The 10947-nt window shown below is 63.2% G+C and overlaps 1 protein-coding gene across 1 annotated transcript in view; it reads right to left on the bottom strand.

The window, feature by feature from the left end:
- TTYH2 (tweety family member 2) overlaps positions 1-6979 on the bottom strand; it is a 29127-nt gene extending 22148 nt beyond the window's left edge. The window contains exons 1-2 of the mRNA XM_090291697.1: positions 6783-6979; positions 427-599 (exon numbers count right to left, since the gene is read on the bottom strand). Of these exons, the coding sequence (XP_090147823.1) occupies positions 427-599; positions 6783-6911 (302 nt within the window). The 5' untranslated portion in view covers positions 6912-6979. The remainder of the gene's footprint in view (positions 1-426; positions 600-6782) is intronic.
- Positions 6980-10947: the final 3968 nt, after the last annotated feature.

The following is a 10947-nucleotide window of genomic DNA, read 5'->3' on the forward strand; positions in this document are numbered from 1 at the left end:
CACAGGCTCCGGGCAGCAGCTGGGAGGGGACAGGGACTCAGGGAGCAGAGGCTTGGGGGTGACACTCAGGACACTGATCAAGGAGCAACCCGTGGGGCTGCCCGGCTCAGCCCCACCAGGCTGGAAGGTGCCCCCCGGGGCTGGGGTGGGGCACCCTAGAGAGGCCCCCCCATCACCAACCCGGGCACCTGAGTCCTGCTGCCTGGCGAGAAAAGGGCCAGCGCACACCCCAGGGACAGGCCCTCCGACCGAGGGGCCCGGAGCTCAGTCGAGACCAGCCACTGGGGTTTGCGGGGAGCAAGGTGGGGGGCGGTAAGGACGGGTGTCACCGCCACGGGCTGAGCTGCGGCCCGCTTCCACCCGCGGGGCCCCCCGCGCCCTCTGGCACCGTGACGACGCGCCAGGCCCGGCGCAGGAGACACTCACCAGCAGGCCAGCCCGGCCGCCACGGCCGGCCAGGTGACCCAGCAGGACGTGCGCCGCTTGCTCTGCCCCGCGCCGTCCCGTCGGCAGCAGCACGCGCAGGCCAGGGGCGCCGCGAGGAAGACGAGGTTCAGGCCCAGGCCCACGGCGGCCACCAGCCCCAGGGACAGCAGCGACTGCGGAGACAGAGGCCGGGGTCAGCTCGGGTCCCGTCCTCGGCCGCCCGCGGCGCTACGGGTGTAGGAACCGGGACGAGGGGGCATTCTGCCGGCCCTCCCGCCGCCCGAAGCGCCTGCTCCGGACAGAGCCAGGCCCTGGGGCCGGGCCCGGGAGGAGCCGGGAACAAGGCGCAGCTGAAGGCCGGCCCGCAGGTCTGCGGCTGACCTCCCCGGATGGAAACCAGGACGAGGCCCTGCCAGAGCCGGCGCCCAAGGCAGGCGCCCTCCGCCGCAGTGAGAGCTGGGGTGACGGGGGTGACTGAGGGAGAGGGACGTCCTGGGGACCGGGGCATTGAGGCCTCCCAGACAGCTCGGAGCTCAGTGGGGCCTGGGGCCAGGCCAGGAGGGGACAGCCTGGTGTGGCAGCGTCCTCCGAGCATGTCCTAGTGCGGGGGTCCATCCGGGGGAGCCAGAAGCCAGCACCGTGCTGGGGGATGACAGATGCCAGGACGCAGACCTAGGGAGTCCCTCTCACCGCGTCCTGAGCAGGACCGCGACCCCCACGTGCCAGTGGTAGCAGCAACACCCTGAGCTCGGCGGGGGTGGGAGGGGCTGTCACAGGCCCACCAAGGACTGCAGGGCCCCGTCAAGGAGGTGCTGTCTGTCAGGAGGCCTGTGCGCCACACCGTGCCCACAAATCTCTCGATTCCGCCAGATGGGCACCCGATGGCACCAAGATTGGTGGCCGCCAGCCAGGGTGGACGCGGCTGTAAGTCAGGTGCCCAAGGTGACGGCCCCTCCCAGCTTCCCACGTGCCCCCAGTCCGGGCTGTCGGGGAGGAAGCCTGTGTTAGGGAGCCCCAGGCTGGTGGTGATCAGTGGAGTGGGGTCTCACACACACTTACACTCACTCACACACACACACTCACTCACACTCACTCACACTCACACTCACTCACACTCAGTCACTCACACTCACTTAGTCATTCACACTCACACTCAGTCACTCACTCACACTCACACTCACACACACACTCAGTCACACTCACTCAGTCACTCACAGTCACTCACAGTCACTCTCACACTCAGTCACTCACACTCACACTCAGTCACTCACACTCACTCACACACACTCACACAGTCACACTCAGTCACTCACTCACACACTGTCACACTCAGTCACTCACAGTCACACTCAGTCACTCACACTCACTCACACACACACTCACACAGTCACACTCACTCACTCACACTCACATTCACTCAGTCACTCACACTCAGTCACTCACTCACACTCACACACACAGTCACACTCAGTCACTCACAGTCACTCACACACTCACTCAGTCATTCACACTCACACTCAGTCACTCACACTCAGTCACTCACACTCAGTCACACTCAGTCACTCACAGTCACTCACACAGTCACTCACACTCACACTCAGTCACTCACACTCACTCACACTCACACACACACACTCACCCCCGTTCGCTCTCCTGTAAGTTACTCCTAACAGGAAACACCAGTAACATAAACCCAGACAAGCCTTTTATCTAGATTAGAGACTGGTGAACCCCCAGCTTGCCCCCCAGTCTACCCTGAACAGGAAACCCACTGGCTCTGCCATGTGCCCCTCCCCGCAGAAAGGACCTCCGGGAAGTGTGACAAGCATGGCCCAGGCCCCGCAGCCCGGCTCAGGCCCTGGGCTGGCTCCCTCCCTTCCTGTTCTCACGGTGCACGCGGGCCTCCTGCCCTCCAGGGACCCAGTCCGGTGGGCGGGCAGCCGACAGGGCCTATCCACGCTGGGCCGGGGCCTCACTTAGGTCACAGCTAATGCAGGCCAGCCCTGGGGAGGCCCTGCTGGGACACCCAAGCTGGGAGCGCGCTGTTAACCCTTTATCCCGGGATTCTCCCAGTGCTGGGAGGGCCAGGGTGGGCAAGGGCAGAGGGCGCTGGGAGAGAAGGCGAGGAGAGGAGAGGAGGCCGGTGGGGAGGGGAGGGGAGTGGAGGGCTAACCACAGAGCCATCATCTCCCACAGCCGCCTCGGTGCCTAACAGGCAGTTCGGTTCCTGCTTCTGAGCAACATTGCAAGTCCCCGTTCGCGTGGCGAAGGGGAGGAAGGAAGGGGGAGAAGCCCCCGTCTGGAGGGGCCAGGAGCTCTGCTCGGGCTCTGGCAGAGTCGAGAAAAGACAATATACCCCCTGCCCCCCACCAACCACGGCCCCCACATCAGGACACAGAGCCTCTCTTCTCGTCAAAGTGGCTGTGGTTAGCTCTGGTTTGTCACTTGTACCAAGAAACCCAGAGTGGGAACCCAGGGCCCAGGCAGGGGCAGCAGTGACCAATTTGCATTCTGGGAATGCTGAGGCCCTAGGGGGCCTCTGTGTTCAGTGGGGGAGGGGCAACCCCCTGGGCCCCTTTACCGCAAGACCCTAGGAGACCAGGCAAGCCGGCCGAGGGGTGAGGCCAGGGAGAGGGGAGCTGGAGGCCACGGGCGGGGAAGGGTTAGCACCAGCCTGCCCCCCAGGGCTGGGGTGGGGGAGGGCGCAGCGTGACTGTCCGGTGACCATGACTCAATGTTTAGACTGGACATGAATGGGGCTTCCTCATCCCAACCCTGGCTCCTCTCAGATCCTCTGGGGGCTTCCTGCCTGGCCTTTGCTCTGGAGACCTGCCCCCCAAGGCAGGGAAGGGGTACTGGGGGAGCCTGTGGTCCTGGGTCCAGGCCCCATTCTGTCCCCTCCCATGGCCTGGGGACACACACTCAGCACCCAAAGTTAAGACATGAAAATACATGCCTACGTGGCTGGTGTTGCTCACTGGACTGAGCACCAGCCTGGGAACCAAAGGGTCACCAGTTCGATTCCCAGTCAGGGCACAGGCCTGGGTTGCCAGCTGGGTCCCTGGTTGGGGGCATGCAAGGGACCGCCCATTGATGTATCTCTAGCACGTTGATGTTTCTCTCCCTCCCCTCTCTCTAAAAGCAAATAAATAAAATCTTTTAAAAAAGTAAAAAATAAAAAAATAAAATGAATGAAAATACATGCCTAAATGTAAAAAGTTAGAAACATCTCTGCTTCTCCATGCATGCCCCAAAAGAGTGGTGGCCCACTGACACCAGAGATGGGACAGGAAGCGCACACGCGGCCCCTGCGTGTGGACAGCAGCAGCAGTGGGCATTCGCACAGCACTCTAGGGCCCACTAAGGCGTTAGGACGTTTCAAGCACATTAGCTCACACGTGTCTGGTCTCCCCATCTCCCTGTGAGCGGCGGCAGGGGATGGTGGCAGTGGCAACTGAAGGAGGCAAGTGGCTTGTTCTAGAAGACACCGCTGGAGGCAGGGCTAGCGGCCCTTTCTGCTGTCCCCTGCTCTGCCCAGCAGACACCTGGCCGGCTGGGTCTCCCCCTCCCCCAGCAGCCCAGGCAGGTGCTTTACATCCACTAACGACAGCCTCCTCTCAGCTGCACCCCCGCCCCTCGGGGTCAGAGGTGAGCAGACTCAGGCTAGGTGTTCTGGGCCGCTTCCTCTCCGGACGCACAGCCGAGACGTCACCCTGAAGCCGGGGCTCTAGGGGGGTCAGGGCTCCCTCCTCCGCCCTGCTGGGCTCACCTGCCTCTGCCGCCTCCAGTGTGTCCTCCCCAGGACCCGAGCAAAGACTCAGGGTCAAGTCCACTGGGGTGGAGGGCTGGAAGGACACACTATCAGGGCGACCATGGCTCCCCAAGACCCAGGAAGGTGAGCGGGAGCCCCTGCTTCCTCAGGGAAGTTCGGGAGCTGGGTTTGCTCAGGATAGGCCACTGACCAGGCGACCTGCTCTTTGGTCACCTACTCTTTGAAGACACCCTTCGCCTTCTGGATCCCTGCAAAATTCGTCTGTTTCCCTGAGTCCCCCTCCCGGCCGCACCTGCCCAGTTCCATCACCACTTAGTCTCCAGTGTGTGCACACGTGTGCATCCAGGTGCGCGCACACACACACACACACACACACACACACACACACTAACCCCACCACAGCCCCACTGTCCATCTCTGCAAGTGTGTTCTCGGTCTTCTCTGGGCAGCGTCCGGAGGTTTCTCCCCTCTGTATGCCCCACGCCGTACACACGTGAACACGCTGTTGAACCTCAACGCCAGTCCGTGAAGTCATTCACATCACTGGGTCCTACTGTGGACACCTGCCGCGGTCACACAGCAAGTGATAAAACTGGGATTCCAACCCGGACAGCCGGAGGGTGAAGCCCCGCCCCCGGCCTGGCTGCCCGGATCAGCATGTCACCCAAGCCCGACAGAGAGCCTGTTTCCAGTTGCTGAGCGCTGAGCAGAAGGTGCCGTCTGCGGTGTTAACCAGCCGCTGTGTGACACTGGCCGTGGCTGCTGCTCAGGAGCAAGAGGACGTCTGGGCGAGACGGCAGTCAGACAGCAGCGGAACTTACCACAATAGGGGCCGCCTGAAATAATCACAGGAGCCAGGCTCCCCATCCCGGCCCAGCCCATGGAACTCGTGTCCCGCTTCTGTCCTCAGCAGGCCTAGGCGGGACGCGGAGTGTGGGGGTGGGGCTGGGGGTCCGCTGCCCGGGAGCCGCGGCCCATGGGAAGGGGATGCCCTCTGGTCACTTGATAACCAGCAGTGTGCCAGGCTCCAAATCCCAGAAGGACAAGGGCAGGGCTGTGAATGGGTCCTCCTGGCACCGATGCCACCTCTCTAAGGGACTAAGGGGGGTGGGGCAGGCTCAGATCGTGCTAGCCACAGGTGCTGGCCAGACAGGTGCTGTCTCTGGAGGCTCCCCCTGCCCACACCTCGAGGTCTGCTTGGCCCAGCTGACCCAGGGAGGAGCTGAGACTTCCCCCCATGGAGAGGAGAAAACTGACTGAAGACCCCGGATGCAGGACCTGGGGACCTGGGACACAGGGTTTGGGACGGACACACACGCATGCAACAGCACAGCTGTCTCTGAAACCCTATCGCCTCTCTTTCTGCATCTGTAGGGAGAGGAGGGAAGACTCCCCGAGCTGCTCCCAGGCAGCTTCCCAGGAAGGCTGGCTTCCATGGAGGGGAGGGGAAGGTTCTGGGAGCAGGAGGGGCTCACACAGATAGCACGGATTAGGAGGAGGGGGCCAGGCACACCCTCAGAACTGCCCGTGGAGGCACGGAGGGTCCTGATTCTCCCTCCTTCTGGAAGGGCAGGCACCAGCTGCCTGGGGCCTGGGGCTGACGGTTATTATTAAACTCCCCGCCAGCTTGCACGGCGCACCCTCCCGGATCAGGATCCTATTCCCAGACCGGCAGGAGGAGGGCCTGGCAGGAAGAGGCGCACAGTTGACTCCAGGCTCAGCCTCCAGCTGGTCCAACCGGCCCACACCGGGAAATGTGCCTGGGAGAACCTGACGCTGCAGGCGGAAGCCGCCCGAGGGTCAAAGTCCCGAAATGGGCCGGTAGCTCTAAACAAAGGGCCCCGACTCAGTTGGGCTAGGCCAGGCCTGAGAAGGCTGGGAGATTCTGCAGCTCTGCCTGGGACAGGAGGTCTGGGGAGTACCCTCCCCACACGGTTGCAGAGACCAGAGGAAAGGGCCCGCAGGACAGGGCAAGGGCAGCAACGCAGGGAGCGAGGAGGGGCGTGGCTGGCCAAGAGGCCGAGACCTCGAAAATTCAGGGTCTGGGTGTATTTGTATTGGGTGGGGGGGAGTGGAGAGGGCGAGAGCCGCTGGTGGGTTGGGGTTGACGGGAGGCGACCTCCCTTCTCCCAAACACCCACATGAGGCTGCCTTCCAGCGGCGGCCCAGGGAGGGGCCTCGGCAGCGGCTCTCACGAGGCAGGCAGGAGGGTGCTGCCGGGCGGGACTTGGGAGACTCCAGGCAAACTTCTCCCAGATCGCCCGGCCCCGGAAAGAGGGCGCCTGCCTGGAACCCGCAGAAGGAACACTCGGGGTGCCCCTTGGCTCGTGCAGGAAAGACCCGGGTACAGGCACACAGTCCCTCCCCTTCGAGGCTCTGCCCCACCCCCGGCTCAACTGCCATCTTTCCAGCTTTCCGGGCCACGAGGTTCCCAGACCGGAGGGCCCAGGGCCGAGGGGCCTGGGGCGAAGAGGAGGAGGGGCGAAGAGAAGGGGCTGCGGTGGAGGGGAGGTCTGAGGGGCTTGTGAGCGTGGCGGGCTGGGGAGGGGACGGGGGGCCCGGGCCTGGGGGGGCGCGGACTCACCTCCTGGTAACTCTCATCGCGGGGGTTGAAGGTGCTGTCCACCCGCTGCAGGCGCAGGCCGAGGTGCGGGACGCTGTGCAGCCACACCACCCACCAGGGCGCGATGTACTCCACGCGTGCGGGCGGCATGGCTCGGCTGCGAGAGCCCGCTCAGCGCCGCCGCCGCCGCCACCGCCACCAGCCCCCCAGCCACAGCAACCAGCCCGGGAAGCTTGCCTGCCCAGGCCCCGCCCCGCGCTAGCCCCGCCCCTCCAAAGCCCCGCCCAGACCCTGGGCCCGCCCCAGCCTTTCGCCCCGCCCCCTGGGCGCCCATTGGCCGAAGGGCGTCACGCCCAAGAACCCTTTTGTAGTTTGGGACCTGTCCTCGCTCCTTGAGCAGAAAAGGTGGAAGAAGTGAAAACAGCCCCAGAACGCTTCTAAATGTTTCTTTCTTTCTATTTAAGGTTTTATTTATTTATTTTTAGAGAGAGGGGAAGGGAGGGAGAAAGAGAGGGAGAGAAACACTTATGTTTTGGTTGGGCCTAACTGGGGACCTGGCCCACAACCCAGGTCTGTGCCCTGACTGGGGATCCAACCCGGGGCCCTTTGGTTCGCGGTCCGGCGCTCCATCCACTGCGCCACACCAGCCAGGGCTCCTAAGTCAGTTTCCCTAAGTCCCTGGCTTCTCATTAATTAGTTACTATCGAATCAAAGATATAAAGTGTCAGTACGGCCAGCAATCCTGGCACGAGAGAGGCAAGGCTGTCTGCTCCTCGGGCTTTTAGAGGGTGGCAAACTGAAAGACGGGGACAGAAAGGAACCACATTCCATAGCTGCCACCGGGGGAGCACTAGGGACTGAGGCACGCAGCGCGAGTCCCCTTGGCAGGCGGACAGGGCAGGCCTCCTGGAGAAAGGGCCCATGGAGCTGTCCTGAGCGGAGGGGAGCGCAGGGAAGGGGCGCAAGGCCCTCAGCAGCACCCATGTCCTGAGCACCCTGTGTGCCGGCACTGATCTACCCGTGTACAAAAGCAGGCGGAAGCCCTTCCCTGCAGGGGCTGACGGCACCTCAGTGGGCAGATGGCAGCAGTCTGCACATAAGGACAGCCACAGGGAGCGATTCGCTTTGGAAGCAAGTGGAAGCGGAGCAGGATCAGCTGCCTGGAAGTGGCTGGGGGTAGCCAAACCTGAAGTCTTGCAGGTGCACTTCCTTAGAGTTCTTTGAGGGCCTGGAGAGGCCCCAGGCAGGAGAGGGCCGAGGTTCTGCAGCTGAAGACTTCCTGGTATGACCGGGGAACACCAGGCAGGCAGGGACGGGGAGGCTGGGACAGGTCCAGGGCAGGGGAAAGGGGCCCCTGGGGCTGGGAGGATGGGAGTGGAGGAGTTAGGGGGTTGCGGTGGGATGGGGCTTGGGCCCTGACAGCCATCTAAGGAGTGGTAATGACAGGGGCAGATGCCGGTGACACAGGAGACCCTTTAGACTCCCAGGTTCCTGACTCCAGGAACCAGATGGATACGGGAGTCTACAAGTACCCACAAACACACATGGGCAGCCCACAGCAGCCCCGTGCCATCAGAGACTCAGGGGCCAGGAAAGGGAGTCCTGTCCTGAGTCGCGGCCTGTCCTCCTGGTTGTCAAGTCTGCATCTCAGTTCCCAGAGCATGACTGGGCCATCTCATCTGCGCATGCCTGAAGCTGGTGCACGCAGGCGGCACAGAAGGCAGAGGCCCCCATCCTCTCGTGGGGTGTTCCTTCCTTCAAGACTTTGACCAAGCCCCCTCTGTCCTAGGGGATACAGAGACGAGTACAGCACACAGGCTCCTGCCTGCATGGGGTCTGGAGTCTAACAGGTGCGGACGCAGCCTTCGATCCCACACAGGATCCCTGTTGGTGTGTAACAGAGATGGGGTGCCCAGGGACGTTGCCTGGAGAACGGCCTGCGGTGAGAGCTGACAGGCGACAGAAAGGCAAGCCCTCAGGGAGGAGTCCGAGCAGAGGGGCAGTAACTATGAGACCAGGGGCCACCGGGGGCAGAGGGCTGAGAGGCAATGAAGCAAGTGCCAACCCCGAAGTCAGGAGTGACAAGGAGAGACTGGAAAACTGCAGGGGACAGCCCAATGGCTGGCTGCCAGGGGCTGGGGTGCGAGAGGACTTCTGGTGGTGACATACTCTCTTGATTGCAGTGGTGGTCACACAACTGTAAATGTTTGTCAGACGCCATAGAACTGCACACCAGAAGGGGTGATGCCACTGTAAATTACAGCCCCAGGAAGCCTTACTTAAACATAAATACCTTTATAAAAAATAAAATGCACACCTTTACTTTGTAAGTATAAAAAGGGGCTGCAAGGTGGGCAAAGGTCAGGTCACACGGCCCCGCAGGCCCTGATAAGGGTTTTGGTCTCTGCAGCCTCCGCTGCTGGCCGCAGAGGAAAACGGACTTGCAGTCGTTCTGTGGGGCCCTCCGTGGGCGGCGATGACAGGTGTGACTGTCCAGCCGCAGCCGCTCCGTCCCAGAGCCTCCGGGACAGGCACAGCCTGAGGCCATGCTCACAGTCCCCGCTTCCTCCATGTCAACAGCACCAGAAGGCGACAGCTGCCTGCCCCTGCCATGCCTCCCAGAGGACCGGTAAGGTACAAGGACACAGCACTCCTCCAGGGAGATGAGTCACAACCGGGAGCAGTCAGCTCTTTTGGGGGGCGAGGACACGAGACCCGGGACCCGAAGTGGGCAGGGCCCACCTCCCCGTCAGCGGGAGGGAGTCACGGCCTTAGGACTGACCTGGAGTGTGGTGCGGGCAGCCTCTGCGGGGCTGGGATGGGCCCCAGAGAGGGAGTGGGTTCAGGGGGCAGGGGGTGAAGCCTGCATGCCCCCCTGAAGACCGGCAGCAACTGCAAAAGATCCCACGCAGGGCCATCACGCAGTCACCTGGGCGCAGAGGAACCCACACCAGCCACAGCGAGCGTCCTGTCCCGGCTGCCTCCCCAGAGGCCTGTCACCTAGCCAGGCGAGCCAGAGAGGCAGGGGCTGGACAGGAGACCTGCCAGGGCCTCCGCAGGGAGCACTCCTGCTCCTCCCACACAGGCAGCGGCGGGCCGGCCACCGGCAGGCTTAGCGACACACCTGTGCCCCATACCAGCTTCACCACCATCTCTGGGATCCGCATCGGCCACCACCGCAACCTGGGCCCGGAAGGCACAAGCCCGAGGCTGAGCCTCGCCATGAAAGGACTCCTTCTTTCAAAGAGGAGGACGTCTCCTAGGAGCTGGGGCCGGCCTCCGGGCGATGTGCTGGGACAAAGGAAGCCCAACTGGGACACCCTCCCTCCTGGGAACTGGCCGTTGAGAGGGGAAGACTGAACTCACTGGAGGTGCCTCCCATCGGGGGCGGTCAAGTCACTGAGCAGCCGTGGAAACAAACCCCGCGTCTCTCAGGCCCCGATCAGAACTCCCGCACGCCCTTCAGCCTCTTCCAGAAGAATCAGCGGCCTCGGGCACTGAGCGGCTGCCCTCCGCTGCCCGGGAGTGGACTTCGGCCTGTAAACCACTCCGGGCCGGGCCAGGACGGCGGCGCATTTGCTGGAGGAGGTCGCCACCTCGTGGCCGATCCTGGCATGACCGCACCCGCACCGCCCAGGTCCGCCGGTGCCAAGAGCATTTCTGCCCCTTTAACGTCGCCTCCTCTAACCCCACAGTAACCCGCGGAAGCAAGTGTCATGGTCATTGGCCACAATCTGGAAAGCGAGGCCATGTTGGGAGAGGCGGGCCGCCGGGGCGCCCCGACGCAGTGCACAGTGGGCCTGCCACACGCCCTGCCAAGGGCCAGGAGCCACCTGTGCGCCCCGCCCCCCAGTGCGGGGGTGGCCGTTTCAGGCTCCGTGAACTCTTATCTCTGCGTGGTGCTCACCCGGGAGGTCGCCGGCCAACATCACGCTGGTTACCAAGTGGCAGAGCCAGGATCGAACCCCCTGGGAGTCGGGCCCGGCTGGACCTAAGCTGCCACTCACGCTGGGGTCCCCACCAGGGACATGACCTGTACCCACTGCCGAGGCCCCGGCAGACCTCTACCAGGAACCCTGGCCCCTCCCATTCAGTGTCAGCTGGTCTGATGGGCTCCTCCCCCAGCTGCAAGGTCTCCTTCCTGGTTCAGGACGTGCCCTTCCCTGGATGCGCGACCCACTTCGCT

The sequence above is a fragment of the Furipterus horrens genome, unplaced genomic scaffold (genome assembly GCF_987537825.1).
Source record: "Furipterus horrens unplaced genomic scaffold, mFurHor1.1.pri manual_scaffold_11, whole genome shotgun sequence".
NCBI lineage: Eukaryota > Metazoa > Chordata > Mammalia > Chiroptera > Furipteridae > Furipterus > Furipterus horrens.